Source organism: Fistularia commersonii, chromosome 21, assembly GCF_037954325.1.
Source record: "Fistularia commersonii isolate RoL2024-O1a breed Wild chromosome 21, RoL_Fcom_v1.0, whole genome shotgun sequence".
NCBI classification, from domain to species: Eukaryota; Metazoa; Chordata; class Actinopteri; order Syngnathiformes; family Fistulariidae; genus Fistularia; species Fistularia commersonii.
In genome coordinates this window covers 4,430,289-4,457,468 of record NC_141304.1, presented here as the reverse complement: position 1 = coordinate 4,457,468, position 27,180 = coordinate 4,430,289, and the positions used below count along the sequence as shown (strand labels likewise).

Genomic DNA, 27,180 nt, shown 5'->3' with positions numbered 1-27,180 from the left:
TTTTGTTATGATGATGTTAAAAGTGACCCCAGTAGTAACTGAACTCTGCCACCAGTTGGGGCATGCATTGTCTTTAACCTAAGCATATTGTTTTTAATCTTTTTAATTTGAGTGATGGAGCCTCCCTTCAGAGGTTTTTCAGGCAGGTCAGTGATCAATCCAAAAATAACTGCTGAGATTTTTTTATATGTAATTCTAATGGACAAAGTACAGCCGCTGATTGATAATGGTAATACAATTTTGATAAATTTAACATGTAAAACAACAGAGACTATGCTATGATTCTAGTTTCAGTATGGCATTCTTCATCTTGATTTTACTTTATGCTAGTTGAGTCAAATATCATGATTAAAAAGTAGTTTTAAAAAAAAGATTCCAAAAAATGCCCCACATTGACATCGTATTTTCATAAAATAATCACAAGACTGATTGTAGTGTTTAGACGCCTAAGCTCTTCACACCCACAAAGACCTTTCCGTCATTTTTAGTTCATTTGTTTGGTTCATTTGGTCTTATTTTTTTCATTTCACCTCCACTATATTGAATGAATAGATGGAAGAAAAGGAAGAAACACTTAGTATCTAAACGATCAATGAAAAACAAATGTTGGTAAACTGACTGTAGAGTATTAAAGAACATCTCATAATTACAAAATTGGATCTGTTCTCCAATGAATAATTATTACCAAGTAGTACCAACCTAAAATATTAAGACCTAATTGCAAGCAGGGACTTGGACCAAGTTGTTTTTCCCCAACCTTTGATGTTTAGCAGCTACTCTGACAAAGCCTAGTGCCCATCTAAACAGCATGGGATGGCTGTAGCTCAGTTGGTTGAGCAGATGTCCATACTGTCGAAAGGATCGCAGTTCAGTTCCTCACTCCTCCTGTCCGCATATCACAGTGTCCTTAGCAAGACACTAAACCCTGTTTCAATCCTGACTGAAAATGTTACAAGTGGAAATGGAAATGCATCAGTTTACACCTACCTTCGGACCTTCTGTGAACAAAGCAAAAGTTGCCATTTATTCTCCCTGACATGCTGTTGAAGTCAGTTTCCTTACAAAAGTACCTGTACAAAACATTCATGACCTTGCATGCTGCTTCCAGGTACCCGAAGCTCAGGCAATGTTTGAACAGAGAGCCTAAGATTGTGATGGAGCAAGTGAAGAAAGAAAAACAGAAAGATAACAATACTGTTATTTCCTCTGAGTCAGTTAGTAACTGCTATGTATCAAAATGCAAAAGCATTTTCAAACACACACACACACACACACACACACACACACACACACACACACACACACACAAACACTCTCTCTCTCTCTCTCTCTCTGGCTGTGTGTCCAGAACAGTTTCAGTAATGAGATCAACAATCAGATGATTAATTGCTTTATCACACAGACATTGAAGTGAATTTAATTTCCTCATGTAAATCTTAAACGTGCCTGTGTGTATGAAAATGCACTTTTTTATATGTATTAAGTTGTTGAAGAGCACTTAAAAAGGGGTTTAGAGCTTTATGATCCTTGAATATGCTTCGATACAGCACTCTGTGAACAACCATCTTCTTTTGCATTGACCCACTGACCCAGACTGAAAGACAATTTAAAGGCTGAAACCTTTGCAGACATTTTGAAGGAATTAACTGTTCAGGGTGTAACATCATGACTCCAATATTGAATTTTTCATAATATTTATATTTTCTGGAAACAGAATTTTGTGTTTCATTATCTGCAAGCCAAGAAATAAAAGCTTAAAATATTTCACACAATGTTTCATGAATTATATGGATTTCACTTCCTGAAATGAGACAAAAATATTTAATTTTTTCATGATATTTGTATTTATCGAGATGTACCTGTATATACACATATAAAGCGTCATTCACTGATTATTACTTATCATCATCATAATCATTATCACCATTATTCATCCATCCATCCATCTTCTTTCACTTACCCTGCACTCAGGGTTGCAGAGGATGCTGGAGTCTATCCCTGCTGCCAGCAGGTGAGAGGCGGGATACACCCTTGACTGGTCACCAGTCAATCGCAGGGCGACATATACTAACAGACAACCATTCACTAATTATTATTATTATTATTATTATTATTATTATTATTATTATTATTATTATTAGTATTATTAGTATTATTAGTATTGTTGTTGTTGTTGTTGTTGTTGTTATGAGGGGTAATGTTTGATAAAAGAATATCAGCCAGAATGAAAGGAAAGGTGTACAAAACAGTGGAAAGACCAGAGATGGCACCTGTTATGAGACCAGCGTTAGTTAGCGGACAGTGGCACTGAAGAAAAGACAGGGAGCAGAGCTGGAGGTAGCAGAGGCGAAGATGTTAAGGTTCTCTTTGGGAGTGACAAGGGTGGATATGCTCAAGATTTTGTCCATCAAAGGGACAGCACATGTTAGATGCTTTGCAGTTAAGGTCAGAGAGGCCAGTCTGAGATGGTTTGGCTATGTACAGTGAAGGAATAGAGTATGTTGATAGAAGGATGCTGAGGTTAGAACTGCCAAGCAAGAGGCCTAGAGAAAGACCAAAGAGAAACTACTCAGAGAAAGAAGGCATGAAGTTAGTTGGTATGAGAGAAGAGGATACCGAGAATAGTTGTTAGATGCGGGGGGAAAATAAGCCGGTATCGTCCGGTACCGCATAGCACTGGAAAATTCCGTGGCGGGACACAGCAACAGGAAGACGGGAGAGCAGCTGCCTGCTATAAACCCCTTATTCAGAACCAGTCACGGCCACACTCTGGGTCAGAAAATAGATCTCCTAGCAATATGCAGTCCTGAAAACTACTTTGTCTATTTCAAAATTCCTTTTAACTCACCTGGATTGTTCGTGAACTGTCCATACAGTGTTTTAGTCGATGCAGGACGGAGCCTTGGCCAGGCATCTCCCTCTCTTCCTCAAGGCTCTTGCCCTTCCCTCGGAGGGAGCCCGGTGGTCCCCAAGCCTTTCAAATGTGTACCAAATCTTTAATGTCTTTTATTTTGGTGCAAACGCACCAATTAAAATCAATAGGAGAGTAAGCAGTTGTATTTTGTGTTATTTTGTTCAATTATAATTTTACAAAACAGCTCAGAAAAGAAACTGATTCTAAGACAGGGACTAGACAAACAATAAATTACGCGTACAAAATTGCGCACATTCTTGTGATTCTTGAAATAGTTTACCACATTGTCAAGTGTAGGTCCATTCTGTCAGCCCACAGGTAGCTTACAGAAAAAAACTGAAATCTTTTTATTTGTTTGGGTTTTAACTTTGCTATTTTAAAAAGCATGAAGATGATAGTACCAGCACACATTTGAAACTACTTTTACCCCTGATAAGATGGAGGAGGTTGATTTGAGACAAAAGGAAAAGACGATGATTATCTAAGGAGTAGTAGCAGTGGTACTAGTTATGATCTATACGGGTTGGCGAAACAGAGAGATAATGATGGAAAGGATGTACAACAGGTCCAGGTGATTAAGCATAGAGAGGGAAATGTATTGACGGATGCTAGAAGAGTGATGGGAAGATGGAAAGAGTACTTTGAAGAGCTGATGAATGGGGAAAATGAAAGAGAGGCAAGGGTAGAAGAGGTGACTATTGTAGACCACAAAGTAGCACAAATTAGTAAAAGGGAAGTGAGAAAGGCATTGAAGAGGATGAAGAGTGGAAAAGCAGTTTTGTACACCTTTCCTTTTATTCTGGCTGTTGTCTACTATCGCATAGTACTCCTGACACTTTTCTCCACCCATTCCAACCTGCTTGAACCCGTCTCTTCACCTCTTTTCCACACTCTCTGTTTCTCTGGACTGTTGACCCCAAGTGCCTGAAATCTTCCAACTTCTTGATCTCCACTCCCCGTAGCCTCACCCTTCCACCCGAGTTCCTCTCATTCACACACATATACTCTGTCTTGCTGCGACTAACTTTCATTCCTCTTTTTTCCAGTGCATACCTCCACCTCTCTAGATTTTCCTCTACCTGTTCTCTGCTCTCACTACAGATCACAATGTCATCTGCAAACATCATGGTCCATGGAGATTCCTGTCTAACCTCATCTGTCAGCCTGTCCATCACCACTGCAAACAAGAAGAGGCTCAGAGCTAATCCCTGATGGAATCCCACCTCCACCTTGAACTTTTCTGATACCCATACAGCACACCACACCATTGTCTCACAGCCAGCATAAATGTCCTGCACCAGTCTAACAGACTTCCCATACAATATCAGAGCTCCTCTCTTGGCACCCTGTCATATGCTTTTTCTAGGTCTACAAAAACACAATGCAGCTCCCTCTGGCCTTCTCTGTACTTCTCTATTAGCATTCTCAAAGCAAATACTGCATCTGTAGTACTCTTTCTAGGCATGAAACCATACTGCGGTTCACAAATGCTGACTTCTGCTCTCAGTCTCGTTTGCACTACTCTTTCCCATAACTTCTTTGTATGGCTCATCAACTATATCCCTCTATAGTTGCAGCAATTCAGTACATCTGCAGTCCCTATGTCCTCTATTGTAAGTCGCTTTGGATAAAAGCGTCTGCCAAATGCAATGTAATGTAATGTAATACATCTCCCTAATTCTTAAAAATGGGCACCATCACACTTCGTCTCAATTCTTCAGGCATCTTCTCACTCTCTAAGATCCTGTTGAATTATCTAGTCAGAAACTCTACGGCTGCTTCTCCTAGACACTTCCACACCTCCACAGGTACATCATCAGGAGCAACTGCCTTTCCAATCTTCATCCTCTTCAATGCCATCCTCACTTCACGTTTACTAATCTCTGCCACTTTGTGGTCTACAATAGTCACCTCTTCTACCCTTGCTTCTCTTTCATTTCCCACATTAATAAACTCTTCAAAGTACTCTGTCCATCTTTCCATCACTCTTCTAGCATCTGTCAATACATTTCCCTCTCTATCCTTAATCACCCAGACCTGGTGTACGTCCTTTCCATCTTTATCTCTCTGTTTCGCCAACCTGTGTAGATAATCCTCTCCCTCCTTAGTGTCCAGCCAAGCATACAGGTCATCATACCCCCTTTGTTTTGCCTTTGCTACCTCTATCTTTACCTTGCATTGTATCTTCCTGTACTCCTGTCGGTTCTCTTCAGTCCTCTTAGTGTCCCATTTCCTTTTCGATCGTTTCTGTTCTCCTGCACTTCCTCATTTCACCACCAAGTCTCCTTATCTGTTTTCCTTCCAGATGACACACCAGGTACTCTCCTATCCGTCTCGCTGATAGCACTTGCTGTAGTTGTCCAATCATCTGGAAGCTCTCCCTGACTACCCAGAACTTTTCTCAACTCCTCCCTGAAAACCATACACTCCTCCCTTTTCAGCTTGGTTTTAATGAGGTTTATAGACTTTAATCATAGCTGTCACTTTCCACTCTGTTAATACATCATTGCACCAGTGACAACTGTGAGAGTTGCTGTGACACAGGCGAATACAGAAAGCCGCGAAGATATGCTCAGCAATCAGCTGTTCTGCTAAAGCTACAGGTTTTCATCCCTCCTCGTGCTAATTAGGCAGTGTTATTATAAACGTACCAAACATGCTCTACTTCCATTGTCACTGTTTGTGTTTTAGACATGCCAGGCTGTCAGTTCTTACTGCACCAAAGAAAATTTACCCTAATAATGAGCATTTCCATTTACTTGGTAGCAGATTCAGTGGTAATTCATATAACAGTCATCGAAGAGTCGTAATATGTAATATTTTTGTATACATGTCTGGCTTTGATTTAATTGTTTGTGTTATGGTTTCTCTTTCTATTGACGTGTGTTCAGGTACTCCAAACTGTCGGACCCAGCTAACTGGCTGAAGATCAACAGGACCAATGGTCAGATCACCACCATGGCTGTACTCGACCGGGAGTCGATGTATGTCCGAAACAACATATATGAGGCCACGTTCCTGGCCTTCGACAATGGTAAGTCGGGTAAGTGAGAGTGACTCTGTAAGCTGTGAGGTGATGATAGTATTCATGTGGGTAGCCATATTTTTCTCCATAAAAGTGGTACTACTGTAGGAAGCACTACTTCTATCACTTTGGCTGGTTCCTTTGTCTAGCCTGAAATACTGTATATATGTTCACAAACAAAGGGTACGAAAAGTCTCCACTTAGCCAATAGTCAATACGAATCTTTATGAATCGGCACATTGTCTACAATTTTTTACAATGATAAGAACACTTTCATTTGAAGTGTCAAGCCTTTAAATGTTAAACAACATCAGGACATATGTTATTTGTTTCCATTTTGGCTGCTTGTTTGTGACAAAATGTGAAATATATAGGCTTTAACCCTCTCCAGGCAGATGTTGCAGATTTGCGACAGCTAAATGCTACTTAGCTGATTACGCCACAACTTAATTTGAGCCTGAGAGGGTGAAAGGAGATACATTGAGTTATAAACTAAAACCTAAAGTCAATAGAACTGTAATTAAGATGGTAAATAACTTTATTCAAACAAATAATGTATTTCTATATTATATGTATACCCCTTGGGGTACAGAAAGCACTGTATGCTTTTAACAGAGGTGAAAGTACACTACTGTGCTGAGGTTTGTCCCGGATTTTGGATGATGTGACAACATCACTGCTAATGATGGAAAAATGGAAGGTGATTATATATGTATTCTTGTCAAGATCTTCTCGTCATTGCAACTGGACTTGAATTTCTTCATTTCAAGACTTGACCTTTCTTCACCTTAAATTCTATTACCATCATATTAGATTAAATATCTGTCTAAATTTCCTTTTAACTTGTAATATTAGCCTGAACTTGTATCCCTGCAAAATGAATATGACTGACCTGGCTCCATTATGACAATGTCACTTGCTCCATGGATCAAGATGACTATTAAACTGGCAAGATGACAATTAAAGGGTTGCAGAAATTTGGAAGGAAATTTAAGGCCAAAGTTTTAAAACAATTGCAAACAATCTTATGCATCATCAAAATCCATGTTCAATTTAGTTCAATTATCCAGGCATAATCAAATGACAAAGGAGTCACGATCAAAAGAGCCAGTGCTAGTTAACCGTCAAACATTTCCCAGAGTCAAATCAGCCTCATCCGGCATAAATGTCCGTTACAAATAAACCAACTCGTACAAATAACAGTTGGGGACTGAAGTCAAAATGATTCCCTCAGTCTAGACTAGTTGTTATGGTCCTGTAGTCATTCCATGTGCTGATGCTCAAAAACACAATGCAAATGTAAGGTTATTAAGCACCCTGATGGGTATGTTTAATGTCCCTCAGAAATATAAGGGGATAAGACAATACTAAACACTGCACTCTGCAGCAAATGTACGTCAATATACCCAGACATTCATTGTCCTAACACTTATGGAGTCGAGAAAGAAAATTGCCAAATATTGGAGATCTGGAGTGTCAACCTCCGCTGCTACAGCACTTAGAATGCTGAGGAACTAAATTACTACAAAGAGAGATGTTTTTTCTCTGTGAGAGTGGGAGAAACCCACTCCGGCTACAGCAGAAGATTCAGGACACCACACAGTCAATCATAACCACCAAGCTGATTTGATGAGCCTCAGATCCTGTGGCAACAGACCCTTGACATCACAGGCCTCCCATGTTACTGCCTCATTGAGAAAACAGCGCTGTAGTGTAACACAGTTGAGCTCCTCGAAGGAACCGTCTCTCTGGAAATACTTCAGTAATTTACCCCAGCCTACAAATGGAGGGGTCATCAGAGTATCTAATTTTATCATATTATATATCATATTTATCATATTATCATAATCTATCTGTCACAACACAAAGGACTCTGGTTTGATTCCTGCAAGGAGCCTTTCTTTGTGGACTTTGCATGTTCTCCCCGTCTTGCGTGGGTTCCCTCCCAAAATCCCAAAACATGCAGATGGTTATTCAGAATACTTTATTGATCCCCAAAGGAGGAATATTGTTTTTTGTTGCCGCAGCTCTTATTTACAGAGTGCAGATAAGAAATATAAGCATTGATATGACAAGAAAAAATATAGAACTCAATATAAAAATAAAGGTATGGAAAGTGTATATACAAGTATATTCATTAGTATATGTCTACAATTCTGGGCTATTGCACAATTAGTATTTGCTTCTAGTTATTGCACAGAAGGAAATTATTGCACATGATAAGTCCAGTGACAGTCACCTGGCTCAGTGTCTGACACTCAGAAAGAGGAGTTAGAAATTGTGATGGCCATGGGCAGGAATGATTTCCTATGGTGATCACCCTGGTGGTAAAAGAACTCCCACCACCAAACCGGCCTCCCCCTGCCCACCAGGAACACAGCCCCCTCCCCAGCCCCTTCTTCCAACCAACAAGGAGCAGCTTCTAAGGACAGCCCCCCTCACCCTGCTTCCCCATCTCCTCAAACCCAGATGCAACCAATACCCCCCCCCCCGCCCACTGGAAGCTTCAACAGACAGCCCCCCCTCCCAGTCCTGTCAGTGACAAACACACAACCACTACCCCCCCCACCCATCAGCAGTTCCCTCAGACAGTATCCCCCCACATTATCTCCCCCATTCCCCGGTATGATGACACAGGCACTTCTCCCCTCCACCCCTTCCCCAACCACAGCCTCACCCTCACCTCCAGCAAGGTGCAGGAGGAGTTCTCCAGGTTGAGGCAGAGCAAAGCCAGTGGGCAGGACAAGATCAGCCCCAGGGCCCTCAAGGTGTGTGCTGGGCACCTTGATGAGGTCTCCCAGCACCTCTTCAACCTCTCTCTGAGGTTGCTGAGGGTGCCTGACCTCAAGAAGACCTGCATTGTCCCAGTACCGAAGAAAGGACATCTGAGTTCTCTCAATGACTACAAGCCGGTGGCACTAACATCACATGTCATGAAGTAATTCAAGAGACTTGTACTCCAGCACCTGAAAGACCTGCTATTTTCTTCCCTGGACCCTCAGCAGTTTGCATACAGGCACCAGATGGGTGTGGATGATGCAATCATCTTCCTCACTCATAGGGTCCTGTCCCATCTGGATGGTACAGGAAGCACTGTGAAAGTTACCCTCTTTGAATTCTCCAGTGCTTTCAACACCGTCCAACTCACCCTCCTCAAGTACAAGCTACTGAGTATGCAACTTCACCATAACATCACAGCCTGGATCCTGGACTACCTCACAGGACGACCACAGTATGTCAGGGTGGATGGCTGTGATTCCAAGGCCGTGGTGTGCAGCACAGGAGTGCCCCAAGGTACCGTCCTTGTCCTGTCTCCATTCCTCTTCACCCTTTTCACCTCCAACATCAGGTACAACTCCAGTTTCTGCCACCTCCAGAAGTTCTCCAATGACTCATCCATTGTTGGATGCATCAACAATGATGATGAGGAAGAGTACAGAGGTCTGATTGCAAGTTTTGTTGAGTGGAGCAACCAGAACCACCTCCTACTACATCTACATCTCCAACACAAAGGAGGGGATTGTGGACTTCCAGAGGAATCGGAGGAGACAGTTACCAATCACCATCCAGGGTGAGAAGGTGGAGATAATGGACTCCTACAAGTACCTTGGGGTCCACATTAACAATAAACTGAACTGGACACACAACACAGATGCACTCTACAGGAAGGGTCAGAGCACTCTTCGTTGCTAAAGTGTGCTGGTGGGGCGGTGGTAAGACTGGTGAGGTCAAAAGCCTCAACAAGGTGGCGGGACTGAACCTGGAGCATCTTCAATCAGTGGCAGTGGGGAGGGTGAAGAACAAACTGGGAGCTATCCTGGCCAATCCTTCCCAACCCCTGCACAACAAGCTGTGGCTGATGGGCAGCTCTTTCAGCCAATGGCTCATCCTACCCCAGTGCAGAACTGAACGTTTTCCACGCTCCTTTGTGCCCACAGGCATCTGACTGTATAACAGCAGTCTGGACGGCATACAATTCTGACCGGCCAGAGGTGCATCTGTACTACCACAACCTCATCCCCTCACCCATTCATACATGTCACATGTTTGTTTTATCCTTGTTGGCCTCAGCCCATTCGCATCCTGCTTATTTTTCTTTATTTATTTTATTTTTGTCATTGCTATTGTCTCTCTGTTTATGTTGGCATTTTTGGTTGTCTTTTTTCACCCCTACTGTCTTTTTTCCCCCCATTCTGTTGTCCATTCTTATCCTTGATGTTGTTGATGTTGTTGTTCTCTCTGTTGTCTGTTTATTCGTGGATGTCTTTTTCTATTTTCTAATTTTCTTCAAATTGTCTCTCTATGTATATTCATATTCATATTTATTGACACTATAACTGTTTTAACTGTTATAACTGACCATTTGCAAATAGATTTTTTAATTGTTGGCAAATCTTGTCCTTACAACTGGGCTTGGTTTTCCTTTTCTTAAAGAAGAAAAGGTAAGTCCAGGCGCCACAACAAGATTTGACAATGATTGAATGAGATTGAATGAGAACTTTCACAGAATTATAACGTGGCACCATGCATTTAGAGCAACACGTCTATGTAGGTTCGCAGTCATTCAGTTAATGGTTAATTTACACTAAAGAAGATTTTTGCGTGAGAGGTGAAACATGTTCATGGGGAGAAATCCAGAAATCCAAGACCAGTTGCTGTAAAAAAAAATTTGAGAGAGACTTACCTCTAGAGCAGGTCTGGACTATAATCTTGGCAATTCTTCTTCTTCTTCTTTCGGCTTTTCCCTTCAGGGGTCGCGACAGCAAATCAACTTTCTGCATCTAACCCTATTCTCTGTATTCTTCTCTCTCACACACACTACCTTCATATCCTCTCTCACTACGTCCATAAATCTTCTCTTTGGTCTCCCTCGAGACCTCCTGCCTGGCTTCTCCAATTCCAGCATCCGTCTACCAATATATTCACTATCCCTCCTCTGTACACGACTAAAACATCTCAGTCTGGCTTCTCTGACCTTCTCTCCAAAACATCTAACATGTGCTGTTCCTCTGATAGACTCATTCCTGATCCCATCCATCTTGGTCACTCCCAAAGAGAACCTCAACATCTTCATCTCTGCAACCTTTAGCTATGCCTCCTGTCTTTTGGTCATTGTAATTGTTTCAAGTCAGCATCGCTGGTCTCACCACTGCTGATGAATGTTGAAAATGAAAGGCAGGCAACGATAGAAGAAGTGACTATTGTCGACCACAAAGTAGCACAAATTAGTAAAAGCGAAGTGAAGAAGGCATTGAAGAGGATGAAGAGTGGAAAGGCAGTTGCTCCTGATGATATACCTGTGGAGGTGTGGAAGTGTCTCGGAGAAGCAGCTGTAGAGTTTCTGGTTACATAATTCAACAGGATCTTTGAGTGTGAGAAGATGCTTGAAGAATGGAGACGAAGTGTGATGGTGCCTATTTTTAAGGGTAAGAGAGATGTACAGAATTGCTGCAACTATAGAGGGATACAGTTGATGAGCCATACAAAGAAGTTATGGGAAAGAGTAGTGCAAACGAGACTGAGAGCAGAAGTCAGCATTTGTGAACCGCAGTATGGTTTCATGCCTAGAAAGAGTACTACAGATGCAGTATTTGCTTTGAGAATGCTAATAGAGAAGTACAGAGAAGGCCAGAGGGAGCTGCATTGTGTTTTTGTAGACCTAGAAAAAGCATATGACAGGGTGCCAAGAGAGGAGCTCTGATATTGTATGGGAAGTCTGTTAGACTGGTGCAGGACATTTATGCTGGCTGTGAGACAATGGTGTGGTGTGCTGTATGGGTATCAGAAAAGTTCAAGGTGGAGGTGGGATTCCATCAGGGATTAGCTCTGAGCCTCTTCTTGTTTGCAGTGGTGATGGACAGGCTGACAGATGAGGTTAGACAGGACTCTCCATGGACCATGATGTTTGCAGATGACATTGTGATCTGTAGTGAGAGCAGAGAACAGGTAGAGGAAAATAAGAGAAAATACATTTCCCTTTCTATCCATAATCACCCCGACCTGTTGTACATCCTTTCCATCTTTATCTCTCTATTTCGCCAACCTGTATAGATCATTCTCTCCCTCCTTAGTGTCCAGCCAAGCATACAAGTCATCACACACCCTTTGCTTTGCCTTTGCTACCTCTATCTTTGCCTTATGTTGTAGCTCCCTGTACTTCTGTTTGTTCTCTTCATTCCTCTCAGTATCCCACTTTTTCTTTGCTAACCACTTTCTCTTTATGTACTCCTACACTTCCTCATTCCACCACCAAGTCTCCTTATCTACTTTTCTTCCAGATGAGACACCAAGTACTCTCCTACCTGTCTCGCTGATGACACAAGCTGTTGTTGTCCAATCATCTGGAAGCTCTCCCTGACCACCCAGAGCCTTTCTCAACTCCTCCCTGAAAACCATACAACCCTCCTCCCTTTTTAGCGTCCACCACTTTGTCCTTTGCTCTGAATTGTCCTCTTGATCTTCCTTGTCACAAGAGTCATCCTGCAAACCAGACTGCTATGCTGTCTGGCTACACCCTCACCTACAACTACTTTGCACTTACTGATCTCTTTCAGGTTACCTCGGCTATACAAGAAGTAGTCCCGCTGTGTGCTCCTCCCTTTGCTCTTAAAAGTTACCCAATGTTCCTGTTTTTTTCTGGAAAAAGGTGTTCACTACAGTCATTTCCATCCATCTGCAAAATCTACCACTAGCTGTCCCCCTGCGTTCCTACCCTGTATACCAAATCTGCCCATCACTTCTTCATCCCCTCTATTACCTTCACCAACATGTCCATTGAAGTCTGCACCAATTACTACTCTCTCATCTCTGTGGGTATTCTGCATCACTTCATTCTTCAAACTCACATCCCACCTGCGAGGCATAGCCACTAACAACATTGAGCATCACAGCTTTAATTTCCAATTTCAGACTCATAAGTCTATCTGACATTCTTTTCACCTCCAGAAAGTTCCTAATAAACTCGTTCTTCAAGATAACTCCTACTCCATTACTCTTCTTGTCAGTACCATGATAGTACAACTTAAAGCCTACTCCTAAGCTTATAGCCTTACAGCTTTTCCACCTGGTCTCCTGGACACACAGTATATCCACTTTCCTTCCCTCTCTACCAACTCTCTACCTTTTCCTGTCATAGTCCCAATATTCAAAGTCCCTACTCTCTGTCCCAGACTCTTGCCTTTCCACCTCTGTCTCTGCTTCCGAACGCGCCTTCTCCCTCTCCTTCTTTGACCTACAGTTGCCCAGTTTCCGTTGGTTCCCTGTAGGTCATCGGTACCATTGATGGTCGTTGTTAACCCGTGCCTCGAGCGATCCAGTATGATCTGGTTATTATGGTCGATTTGCATGTTTGGTTTGGCAAATTTTTATGCCAGATGCCCTTCGTGACGCAACCCTATGCATTTATCTGGGTTTGGGATAGGCTCAGGGAGTCTCTACTCTGTGTCCCCCCGGGGCTGGTTCGGGAGACACAGGCCAGTGAGCACTGAGGCTCCATTGGACCATAATCTTTGCAATGATTATTATTATTACTACAGAGACCCAACATTTCCCCATGAGCAAACACTTGGCGATGTCTTTACTGTGCAGAAACCCTAGACAGATCAGAACTCATTTGGGTAGTCGTCAGACAGGTTATGGTAGAGAGAGGAACAGAGAGATAGAAAACAAGAGTGTTATAGAGACAGAGGGGGTATCGGGGTTATATGGTTATAGTTGAAATGACACAATGATAGGTTTAATATTCATTAACAAAATAACAATGATGGAGGAAGTAAATCAAACCACATCGCCTGGGAACCTGCAAACTTAGAGAGCAATGATGCACTGATGATGCAACATGAGTGCAAACTGGCCAGACCGAGTAGGGGGAATGGGAGAGGTACATTATGGGATATTCCCCAGCAGACTGTGTACAGTGTATAACTAGAGGCAAGCCAATTTATCCGTCTTCCCTCATCTGTACATGGCATATGACATATCTCCCAAACATCTAAAACATGCTGTCTGTTTGATGAACTCATTCCTGATCCTATCCAACCTCAACATCTTCATCTCTGCTACCTCCAGTTCTGCCTCCTGTATTTTCCTCAATGCCACTGTCTCTAAATAAGTGTTTTCCAACCTTTTTTGAGCCATGGCACATAAACAGAATGAAATTGTAGTTTCAACTAACTTACTCAGAGTGAAATCTGTCCCTGTTTGGTTGAACACAAAGGTGATATTCTTGCAGGAACTGAGTTAGCACAATATAACTTTCATTGTATTGTTTTGAGCTCACCTTTTTTACTTTCCTCTGACCACTACTCATTCCCTGGCCTTCATCTGGGTCGGAATGTTCTTCAAGACCGGATGGTCCTGATTGAGTACTTTTTTTTATAAAATATTTATCCATTGCATGTCACTACTGCAGTCTTATTCAAAGCATCACTAATTGCTGTTTGAGCCGCTTACTACCTGTTGTCATCTGGTAGAAGAGCATACAATTGTTCTGTCTGCCCACATAGATAGACTGACGAAGACAGATTATTTGTGTTGAATAAATAATTTTTGGACCAATAGGGTGAAAGTGGGCATTATTCCACGGCACACCTGATGGTATCTTGCAGCAAAGCGGTTAGGAATCCCCGCTCAAAACCATACAACATCGCTGGTCTCATCACCATCTTCTATATCTTTGCTTTCATTTTGGCAGATACTCTTTTATCACACATCACCCCTAAATCTCGTCTCTGAAATTCAGCCACTGCATTTAACCCATTATGGATGAGCCATGAGTAGAAGGCAGCCACTGAGCAGTGCCAGGGGAGCAGTTAGGGCAGGGGTCGGGAACCATTTTGACAAGGATAGCCATAAAAGCCATAGCGCAGATCCAAATGCAAATTCCTCTGTCCACGCAGCCTGGAGTGCACGGTAATCATCGTCTTTTTTTACTTTTTGCCATCTTTTCCGTTATGAGGGTTGATGCGTATAAACTAGTCAGCTATCTGACAGCTAACTGATAGCCATACAGTGTCACCAGAAGAGCAAGCCATAGGTTCCCAACTGCTGAGTTAGGGGTTCAGTGTCCTGCTCAACAACACCTTGACAGAGGCAGAACCCCGAATCGACCCAACAATATTTGGTTCCAAGAATGACATGTCTAACCCCCTGATCCACCCCCCAACACAATGCAGTTCCCTCTGACCTCCTCTAGCCAGCATTGTTAAAGCAAATTCAACAATCTGTAGTATTTAATCTACTGCTCAAAAATACTTATGGTACTTCTGCTCTAAAGTCTCATTTTCATTACTAGTTCCCATAACTTAATTGTATGGTTCATCAACTTTATTCATCTATAGTTATCGCAATTCTGCTCGTTTCCTTTATTCTTAAAAATGGGCACCACCACTTTCTTTCCATTCCTAGGGGATCGTCTCGCTCTCTATGATCCTGTTGAATTATCTAACCAGAAACGCTACTGCTATCTCTCCTTGAAATTTCCCCACCTCCACAGGTATATCATCAGGCCCAACTGCCTTTCCACTCTTCATCCTCTTCAATACCTTCCTCATTTCACTTTTACGAATCTCTGCTACTTCATGGTCCACTATAGTCGCCTCTTCTCTTTACTCTATTTTATTTTCCTCATTCATCAGCCCTTCAAAATACTATTTCCATCTTCCCATCACTCATCTGGCACCTGTCAATAGATTTCCCTCTCTATCCTAAATCACCCAAACTTGCTACATGTCCCTCCCATCTCTGTCTCCTGAGACATTCTGCTTTACTTTGTCTAACCGACCCCAAAATTGGTCCTTTTACAACTTACATTCTACCTGTGGAGCATAGCCACTAGCAGCATTGAGCATCACAGCCTAAATTTCCAGCACCCGACTCATTAATCTGCCTGATACTACACAGCAAATGCCTCCTTCTCTTCCTGTCAGTACCATCATAATATAACTTAAAACATGCATGTAAGTTTCTAGCCTTGCTACCTTGCTACCTTTCCACCTGGTCACATTACACACACACTTTCCTTCTGTGCATCATGTCAACCAATTCTCTTGCTTTTCCTATCAATGTCCCAATATTCAAAGTACCTTCCCTCAGTCCCAGACTCTTGCCTCTCCGCTTCTCTCTCTACTTCTAAACAAGCCTTCCTAATCCCCTTCTTTGACCCAAAGTGGCCCAATTTCCATTGGTACCCCTTTGGTTATTGATATCAATAGCAGTCATTATCAACCCGAGCCTTGACTGATCTGATATGAGAGTAGTAGGTTTGATTTGCACAAGTTTTCCACCTGTATCCTATTAAGATTCAGTTGGTTAGGACCCAAATGTTGCCAGATGGGAGATGAGGAAAAAATGCAATGCCTAGGGAGGCGTTTATAGCTTGATGCAGGCAACAAACAATGAACAAAAATGAACAAGATGGCAGCACAGCAGTGATCAGATCACACAAGCCATAAGAAAAATCTTGCAAAGAGTGGACTGTAGAGTGAGCTTATCAGTTTGACATTGATGATTGCTGAATAGGATCACAGGGGTCCAGTGCTGCACTTGTCCTCTCGTTCCTGACACTGAAGCTCAAAAAGACACTGGTGTATGGATTGGCTCAAAAAGATACTGGCCTTTACCCCTGAGTCTGCATTAAGCATAAACATAGCGATAAGCCCCCCCCCCCACACACACACACACACACACACACACACAAACACACACACACACACACACACAAAAAGGTTTAAGCCGACTCTTAAAAAAGAAAGAGTGTCCATACCCTGAATCGAGATTGGAATAAGAGGAGCTTGGTAACTGGGGAACACAAATAGCCCTGTGTCCAGGGAGCGTAAAGATCTGACTCAGTGACTGACTCATTTATCACTTTTATTATTTTTATGCACATATTTGCACTCTATGATCACATACCTTTATATAAACCTATTTACTGTGGTAGTTGCCATGGTGTCTGACAAAACCAATTCAAGAATCCTTCAGAATTTTTATTTTAATCTGTCTATTTATTTAAATGTTTATTTTCATATATGACAGGACTAGAGAAGCTATTTACCTAATCCCAAACCTATTTTGTCAGTGACTGGTCATATTATATGTGTCTCTTGTGTTGTTGTTGCTGCCTGAAAATTACATTTAGCTGTTGCAAATCGTTGTTCTACCTGCTTTAGAATTAACTTCTTTTACTAGAGAATATTATTCAGAAACTGTTCTTACACCATTGAATGCTTCACATCTGCACTGTAATTGTAGACCTTTTTTATAGAATTTTATTGAATAAATAACACATTCAAAACATATTATCTCATGAATTTCTCACAATGTCTAACGGTCGCCTCCTTGCAGGTTCACCTCAGGCAAGTGGAACAGGAACCCTCCAGATCTACTTGATTGATGTCAATGACAATGCACCAGTGCTCATACTGCGGGAGGCCCAAGTGTGCCAGCGAGCACGCCCCAATTCCAGGATAAATATTACAGCCTCAGATGCTGATGCTGACCCCAATGTAGGACCATTTGTCTTCGAGCTTCCTTCCTTTCCTGCCAGCGTTCGCCGCAACTGGACCATTTCCAGACTCAGCGGTAGTTAAATTCTCTACATTTTCTTTACCATGCTGCAGATTCATACTGTGGATTCTTAAAATAATCCATGAGAAAAGAAATGGTAATGATATATGACCTCGTCCACATCTGAAACCATTAACTGAGCATATTGAGCACAAACTCCAAAGATAAAAGAACCAAGGACCGCTTGAAGCTGTCCAACCTCAGGTTTAACAAAATATCTCACAACATGAACAGTGAGAAACACAGGCGCCAGCCAGTCTTGACATATGATATATAGTTTGTTGTAAATGAGAAACATTCATCTCCCTGTCCCCCAAGCATCCAATCTGTCAGTAATCCATCCAGATAGATGTATCATGGCAGCTATCTTGAGGACAAATCTGATCGCATACCTGGACTCTTCTCCCACTGAGCCTCTTGTCTTAGCTTGACTGAGTGATGGATGCTGAGGGCTATATGCTGTATGTGTTTTTTTATATTTATTGTGTTTGATATCAATGCATATACATCTCAGAATGATTGCTGTGTACTGTACGCTACCTGGTTGCTGCTATTTGTTACTTATTTGTACTCACCCACATGATGACATGTTTTCCTGCGGTGTGCAAAAAGTAATTTCTTTGCATTACACCGTCTAATTTTATTTTCTAAATGTGTTTCTGCAACCCCCTTACCTCCTCCTTTACTCTTAATGTGCTCTAACCTGTCAACTTGCCTCTTGACTCCCTCTCAAGGTGATTATGCTCAGCTGAGGCTGAGGATCCCTTACTTGGAGGCTGGTGTATATGAAATCCCTATCATAGTCTCTGACTCAGGGAACCCTCCTTTGTCCAACCGCTCCATGGTCAGAGTCAAAGTGTGTCCTTGTGATGACAACGGGGACTGCAGCACCACGGGGGCTGTGGCTGCTGCTGGCCTCGGCACAGGTGCTATCATCGCCATACTCATCTGCATCATCATACTGCTGAGTGAGTCCAATAAAAATGAACAAACAAACCTACTCATGTATGAGTTTAAGATTTAATGTAAAATTACACCATTGCCTGCTCTTTCAAAAGTCATTTTTTTTACAAAATGTATTTTCTCACAGGTATGGTCCTTCTATTTGTGGTATGGATGAAACGCAGAGAGAAAGAAAGGCAGGCAAAGCCCTTGCTTATCGACCCAGAAGACGACGTCAGAGACAACATCCTCAAGTACGACGAGGAAGGAGGAGGAGAGGAGGACCAGGTATAGTTTGCAAATACAAAGGGCTTCTTTTGTCAGCCAAAATCATAAAAAGCTTTTGTATTTCAGTGTTCCTTTTATTACTGTTACACAAAAGTATTTTCAACTGAAAACTGATTTCCTACTGAAATGCACATTTAAGCAAATCGAGGCAAATGGAAACTGTGCCAGACATCAGTGAGCTTTTATTGTTTGCAGTCCCTTCCCTGTCGGGCCGAACTTTGAATTTAGTTTAAAGCAACTGCATCTTTATGTAGGTGACACTTCTCTTCACACATACTTCAAATCAAATTATCCTATTTAAGTTTTCACCCGCTGCACAACACCTTCTCATATCTGACATTTCTCTTTGTATGAATAAACTGTACTACACTGACTGCCCTCTTTATTTCAGTTATTTTTTTATGTTAATATTTGCCATTTCCTAACACCCCCTTGTATCAGTTGAGTTAATAAAAATATATAGGTGTGAAACAGCCATTGGTCATACAAGTGACTTGGCAACATTTGCGAGGATTAAGTGGGTGCAATTATTTATCATCTGCAGGAGTACAGTAAAGAAACCCCCAAAACAGTTCCATATTTGACACGGGTGAGGTTACTAGACAAAGTTATGGCTTGCTTGTGAATACAGTTTCACAGCAAGTCCCATTGCAGTGCTATTGCAGTAATTAGCATAGGAATATCAACAAGTACCATGCAGAACAAATAGCGTTCTGTGTTTTGCAGGAGAGACTTTGAACTGAACTCAAACATATTTGTTGACAGAATTTTTGTTGATTTAATTATAAATACTTAATACTCTCACAGTAAATAATAAATAACAAATAACAGAAATGCTGCTTGCGCAGGGTGACAATGCACTTCTGGTAATTCCCTAAGATTTCAGAGCAGGCTGTGATTGCTGGTATCATTCCTCTGTGAGGAGGTAAAACCCTCTAAGGAAGGCATGATGGCGCACCACACACACAAGCTGACTACTGATTTCTGATAGAAAAAAATAAAACATCAATGTTTTTCTCAGTAACTGTATATAATATATTCAATATACTCAAATTGCATTACACAAAATATCTTTGAGTTCAGGTGGCACAGTGGTTAGCACTTTCATGCTTCCTGCCTCTATTCGAACAAAAGCGGCCTTTCTGTATCCAAGTTCTCCGCATAGGTTTCCACAGTTTCCTTCCACAGTCTAAAAACATGCAGTAGTTGCATTTGAGACCCTAAATTGCACAGTTGTGAGAATGAAAAAGTGAATGGTTTGATGTCTTTATATGTTATATGAATGAGAATGAAAGATTGTGTATCTCTTCATGATGTGTAAACTGATGGTTGTGTGTCTCTATAAGTGACCCTGTAATTGACTGGTTACTACTAAATAATGTGTATGAATGGATGCAAGAGAGTCTCCTTTAGCTTTACTTAGGAAGTAAATCGTTACGTTTGTTTCCTGTGAGATCCTATTGGACATTCTTCATTCTTTACCCTCTGTTTGGAGTGTATCCCTGTTTGAAAAACAGCATAGCCCTTGCAATTTGCCCTGCACTGTCATGTCGGGGAGAACTGAGATGCCATGAGATGTTACGAAAAGGGGTTAGAAACGACAGGTGAGGGAGGGGGTAGCAGCCCTATTTGTAAATGGCAATGCATGTGTTTGTCTTCTCCTTCCATGTAATTTATCCAGGACTATGACCTGAGCCAGCTCCAGCAACCTGAATCACTGGACCACATCATCAATAAGCTCAATAAGCCTGCAGGGGTGCGCAGAGTGGACGAGAGGCCTGTGATCCCTGAGTCACAATATCCAGTCAGACCCAGTTTGCCCCACCCTGGAGACATAGGAGATTTCATTAATGATGTAGGTTTAACTGTACTAAATTGAGGTAGTTTAATCATTAACTGTTTTTTAATGGTCACTAGAAAATAGTGACTTCCTTTTTTACTGTAGGACCATCTTGTTAATACGGGATAGTTGCAAAGAAGAGGAAATAAAATCTAGGTTTTCATTCTCATCTTGGTGTTTCCAGGGTCTCAGGGCAGCTGATAACGACCCCACAGCTCCTCCATATGACTCCCTGCTGGTGTTTGACTACGAGGGCAGTGGTTCAACTGCCGGCTCCGTGAGCTCGCTCAACTCGACCAGCTCCGGGGACCAGGACTATGACTACCTCAACGACTGGGGGCCTCGCTTCAAGAAGTTGGCTGACCTCTATGGAGGAGGGGATGATGACTGAGCACATGGCTGGGGAGGTCAGATGGAGCAGGGGCAGGGGCAGGAGAGTTGGGTCATTGGGAAAGAAACTCCTCAAAACCACAGACAGGGACCAGGAACTAACACAGGCTTCACAGGAGACATGTGCAGGGTGGACCCTGACAGGGGAACCTCACAGCAACCAGGCCTGCAAGTGTGTCTGCAACGCAACTGTATTCTGGCTTTATACTTTTTAATGGCAAGTTTGTAGTGTGATGGACTATTTCTTTTTTTTGTTTTCCTTTTTGTTCTCTCACTGTGCTGGACCCTGAGCACCCAGGGGACAAGTCAAGGCAGTTGTGAGAGACACACATCGTGAATTTGTGCTTTGACTGATTGTTGAAACAATTCCCACTCCTGCTTTAGTCTCAAACTGAAGAGAATGTTTTTCTTTTTTGTTTTTTGTTTTTTGAGGGGAAAATGCTCTCTGACTCTCTTTCACTCTGTCAACTTGAATTTCCTTATAACAGAAGCACTGTCATTTTATAAAGTGCCTTTTGTGGTGTGTTTTTGTATCAGACTCCTGCTATCTCAGGATCAGTTGCCATTCATGCAGTACAGTGGAGGTGCTTTCTCTCATTGCCTCCTCTGCACTCCTTACACCATCCCTGCCTGTCACTGTCCTCTCCCCCTTCACCATGGTGCAGATGTACAACTCCAGTACCAGGATGGAAGGACACAAACAGGGAAGACAATTAGATATTACATCCTCATCAAGTTATGGTCTAAATATCTAAAAGAGTTGTTTAGCCCTCCTCTCTCTAAACTCTCACAAATGCCACAAGTTGACTCAATGACAACAACACACAGATACTTGTGTGAAACCATTTTTATACATGTGGGTTTTTTTAATTTCATTTAGTGGAGAATGCCTGCTTTTCCTCTGTGGACTCACGACTCTAGGAGTCTTTATGATGCCTGCCCTGTATGGTTATTTGTTGCTTTCTCCACAATGTAAAGCATATGTAGGCATGATCAGATTAGTCAGAGAGTTTAAGCAAGTGGAACTTGAGATATCTTGGAATTAAGGCCTCTGAGAAGTATTAAAACGTTTTACGTCGCCTTGAACATTCCCATTTTTATAGCCCAACTAAACAATTAAAAAGTGCATGATTTTTTTCCAAAAAGTTTTACCTAAAGCAATTGTTACTATGTGGTGAGAATGTGAAAATAGTCATCAAAACCTATATCAATATACTCTGTACAAAAAACACCATGAAAAGGAAATAATACTGTAAGATACCTATTTTTAATGTATCGAAGACAAAAAAAAACATTGCTGCTCTCTTCCTCTGGCTCTTCACTGAGCATGAGGATTTCTGGCCCGTTCATTTTTAATCTGTGGTTTGTTTGTTGTTTCTTTTCTATGATTTCTTTGTTTTCTATCTGAGCACCCTGTTTGTACTGGCTTGGATCTTTCATTGATATTTTTCATTTTTTCCTGTTTATATTATTTTATTTCTTTTATTTTCCTTTTATTAACAAAACATAGCCTACTCCTTTCACTCTGTATCAACCTCTAACAGATATATTTCTCCTTTTGACCTCTGGCCTTGGGATGATGGTAGGTTAGTCCCCACGCCCACTGCTAACCGTTGTGTGCTTGAAATCTTTTTTTTTCTTCTCCATTCATACAGATACTGGATGTGTGCTTTAGAAAATAAACAGTTCATGTTTTGAAAATGTGCACGTTTTTTGGGAAAATTGTCTACATGCACCATGTTCAGGTGTTTCAGTAGTTCATTTTGACAAGAGTGGTTTGACGGAGCTTCTTTTATATTACAGAAAAGCCTTCTGTAATCCTGTTTTGGATTCTTAGCTAGTATCCTGTTATAGGCCACAGTGTGTTGCAGTCTTTGGTTTGTGTGTCCTATCGAGAGGCATTTGTCGTCCTTCCATCAAACCTGACTAATCTGGAAAAAATGATAACGATTTAAATGGAAGAACTCCTGATTATATCACCATTCATTTGGATTCTAAATCCCCTTTAAGATGAACATTACAGAACATAGTCATGTAATAATAAAATCTGGCGCCTTGAAATCCACATTTTCATTTATTCCTCCTGTATGTATTTGTTCAGTCAATTGTTTGCAATTGCAAACTCCATTTTTACTTTTAAGTGTTGGACAATGTATCCCTTTTAAATGGCAAAGTCATGAAGTGGAATAGCACCCCATTGCTGCCAGGCAATTAATCTCATACTTGCTTTTGTTTGATGGTAGCTTATTTTCTTATAAAACACTCGCAATTTGTCCTTTCATTGCATCTCAGAGGAAGAATTGAGAGAGCAACAGTGGATAAGGTCAAGAACTGTATTTGTGTCCGTTCTTGTGATTTCAATTAGCTGAAGCACCAAAACCCACTGGGGACTTAAGGGGATATAATCCTCTCCGGCTGTGTGTCTATCAATTAGCCACACTATTAATCCCCACGGTGTAATCTCATTAGATAGAGCGCCTTTAATGAAACACCCAGTGAGAAAGCAAAAGGCAGGCAGTTAGCGATGGGGAAAATGAGGAGGAGCAAGACGTGGGTAGGACTGAAGGAGCAGCGAATAGTAGGATATACAACGGGGGTCTGCAGAGGGAGAGACCAAAGAGAACGGCAGGAGCAGTATCAGAAATTTTAAAGAATGAGTAATATAAGGGTATGTAATGCTGTTTTATTGTCCACTGTAACCAGAAATATGAGTAACTGAATGTAGGTTCAGATCAGCAGAGCAGATGAATGATAGTGCACTAGTTAATGAGATGGCCATCTTCCTGCTGTTAATCTACTGTATGGTGGAATATCTCAGTAATGGGCTCATCCAGTGATAAGCCAAATCTAACCTGTCAGCACTATATGAATTTGTCCACTTGGCTTGCGTGTGGATTCCTGTTGATAAGACACCCATTAGTGTAAAGCTCTCCTCAGTTAATGTGCTAATCAAGGTGGTAAAAAGTCATCTTGCTCATTGCGAACGTCATGAGATAAGGATATCAGTGTCACAAAATGTGTCTTTGATGGTCTTCGGTTGGCTTCACTTGGTTTTACTGGGCCAGATGAGTAGAGTGAAAGAAGAAAGCAAATGCAAGGTGTCCATGATACACAGCGTTTGTAGGCTGAGAGTTTTGCTGCTGGCTTGCAGCCAGTGCCTTGTGTGTTGTAAATAAAGTTCTACTATTCAAATGTGCCTGAAATTTGCTCTTTTCATTTTAAAGCTGGCCAGTCTGGGAACATGCCAATCTCAACTAAACTGGCTTATGTGCTTTCTGCCTAGTGATATTGTTGCTTTGCACCAGAAGCAGGGCTCTTAGGTTCCACTATTTTCTCTTTTGCTGACACCCTGGGCCTTCTGGGAATTTTCGAGTTTAGAATGAGATCAAAGAGGAGCAGTCATTGACAAACCAGCAATGAAATAGTTAAATGGTAGTAGCTAATACTAACTTCATTCAGAGGAAAGTAGCTACTTCCATTGCAAAATACTCACTGGACATATGTATGTATGTCTGTATCTGTGCGTCAATGTGTGTGTGTGTGTGTGTGTGTGTGTGTGTGTGTGTGTGTGTGTTCGTGCATGCATATGTGTGTTTACATTTATTTATGTATTTATATTTTTAAGTAATTTCAATTCATTCATGTTTTTTTCTCTCCAGGACCCAGGTTGCAGAACCAGTATTATGCTCAGAAGGGAGTATATCTATCTGTAGCTGGATCAGCTTCACCTCTCTCACAAGCGATGTAACAATGCTCATTCTTAGATGTAATTTTCCACTCGTGGGGGGGCATCTTCAGGTATCCTCCTCCATCTGCAATCAGAAATCACATTGCACAAATTCTGATGTCTCTCCCTGCAGGTGGTGAACCTCTAAGCTAACAGAAGTTTGGATTGATTCATTCATTCATTATCTATACTGCGTATACTACACAAAGTTTGTGTGGTTGCAAGTGCCTGTCCCAGCTGACACTGGGCAAGAGGCAGGATCACCAGCAAATAACAGAGCAGCATATAGAGACATAGAATTGTTCAGTTTCTCATTCCTATTTATGGGCAATTACATTTAAAACGGAAAAGAATAAAGCGGAGGACTAGATTTAGCTACATTTCCTTTCATGTTTTTAGTATTTTTCACCTGAGCCCATCAAGCACATCAAGACACTCAAGTAAAATAAGAGTCAATGGTATACACATTCAAGTATAGTTGTAAGCCTTTTCTCATTGTTTTCTGATATTGAAGATTTACAGAATACATTTTTGCAACAAGTCACTTCAAATCATGTAACTGGAGTGCACTTGCACACATATGTTGTGTTCCTGACGTCTCCATGCCACTCCATGTCAGTTCCCAGCTGAAATCCGTTGCTCTTATCTACTTGGATGTAATTTCTTACTGGAGCTACAGGCTAAGTGCCTTCCTAGATTTGCTAGACGGGCTACATCTTTAAATGGCAGGAGACGATTCTCTCGCAACTTAGTCCAGCTCTTGCGTCCTTCACAATCAATAAAGTTCCCATTCCCATCAGCCCTCCATTTCCTTCTGTCAGCAAGCCCTTCAGGAAGACAGACCTGGGCACACAATGAATAATGAATGCATAGCAGAGTCATTAGTGTAAATAAATAATTAATCATCACACGTATGCAGCAGGATACATCTTGTAAATGTTATGATGATATTACACTAGCATGGGAGGAACAACAACCTATCTGGACATGTGCCTAATGAAAGCTGATTAGTCACAGCTTGAAGCCTCTGTTCTGATAGGTTTGGTGAATAAACTCCTTGTTTTGTTGCTAAAGCATGATGTATGTTACGTGGTGATCTCCCATTAAAATGTTTCTCATACATAATTAATCCATATCTTTCTGAATCGTATAGTGCTTCAAGGTGAGATTAATTTCTCTGTGGTAAGACATCTGAGGGTAATTTATATTCCTTTTCATGTTTGGTTATCTTCTGATGCAGTTTCAGTTTTTTTTTACCCTTAGTGATTTATATTTAGGCAGACAGTATCTTCGACATTCCTTTCTCGATCACTTTCATTCATGTGTTAGTATGTTGTATTGTCTTTTTTTTATTAGCATATTAGCCCAGAAGTTTGGGCGAATATAGACATGGGTTGCATGTGCAGGGGCGGGGGTTTGGAAGTCACCCGAAGTTACCTGCTAAAAAAGCGCGATGAAAGAAAGCTTCCAAACCAGAATTAAATTCTGGTGTCTTAGCCCCATTCTTTGTAGTCCATGCCAGTCAAGAGTGCCATTTGAAGCTGCAGGAGGGTTTGTGGCCGGGGCAACCGGACTCTTCAACCAAGAACCAATTTGGGAGGCCCATAAGTATCCCGGGGCCAACTATTCTGAGTGGGCCCAAATAGGTTTCAGTTGATATAAACAAGGTGAGGCAGTGAAGGGTCACAAATACACACATGCAGCATGAAGACAAAATTTTTGTTATGTATTTTAGTTTACTTGCTTATTTTAACTAAAGATGATTTGACTTGATACAGAAAGGGGTTTTTGAACTAAACAAGTAGGTAGTGGCCTCCAGTCTGCATTCTAGCTAAACTTTATTGCAGATTCATTGAATAAATTAGGTAATTAAACTAAATAATTTATTTTTCCCTATTCCTCTGTCATGCTTCAAGACCAGAATGGCGTCTGTCAATCCTTCTTCTTGCTCCATCTGTCACTTATCCTGTACTCGGGGTTGCAGGAATAATGAACTCTATTCCAGTTGTCATTGGGCGAGAAGCAGGATACACCCTGTACTGGTCTCTAGTCAATCACAGGGCCACACATGCAGACAACAATTCAGTCACTCATTCGGGCAAATTTTTCCCATATAACTTGCTGCATGTTTTTGGACTGTGGGAGGACACCGGAGAACCCTGAGGAAACCCACGTAGACATGAGGGGAATATGCAAACTCCACACTGAAAGGTCCCCTTGTTGGAATGAAACCAGAGTCCTTTGTGCTGTGACGCTAAAGTGCTAACCACTGTGCCACCCCCTGTCTGTCAATCCTCGCAAACTAAAATCACTAAAATTATCTCACTTGTGTCTTCAGGCCTCATGGATGTAATTGTGTTGGCAACAATGATAGGACAGAATGTTGGAAAATTGTAGATTCAGCTGGTACAGTAAGAAGTTTTCTGAGCTATTCTGGTCTTATTGAGATGACTGCAATTTAATAAAGTAATACTGTATTTCTTTAGTCA

At 41.5% G+C, this 27,180-nt stretch overlaps 1 protein-coding gene across 2 annotated transcripts in view; it reads left to right on the top strand.

The window, feature by feature from the left end:
• The window catches only part of LOC147222109 (cadherin-4-like), a 237,341-nt gene extending 214,682 nt beyond the window's left edge, over positions 1-22,659 (top strand). The window contains exons 11-16 of one of the 2 annotated variants that reach the window (XM_086167902.1): positions 5,806-5,948; positions 17,283-17,519; positions 18,239-18,472; positions 18,595-18,734; positions 20,416-20,589; positions 20,759-22,659. In XM_086167902.1, the coding sequence (XP_086024028.1) occupies positions 5,806-5,948; positions 17,283-17,519; positions 18,239-18,472; positions 18,595-18,734; positions 20,416-20,589; positions 20,759-20,965 (1,135 nt within the window). In that variant the 3' untranslated portion in view covers positions 20,966-22,659. Of the gene's footprint in view, positions 1-5,805; positions 5,958-17,282; positions 17,520-18,238; positions 18,473-18,594; positions 18,735-20,415; positions 20,590-20,758 lie in introns of both variants that reach the window. The other variant, XM_086167901.1, reaches the window with a different exon arrangement.
• Positions 22,660-27,180: the final 4,521 nt, after the last annotated feature.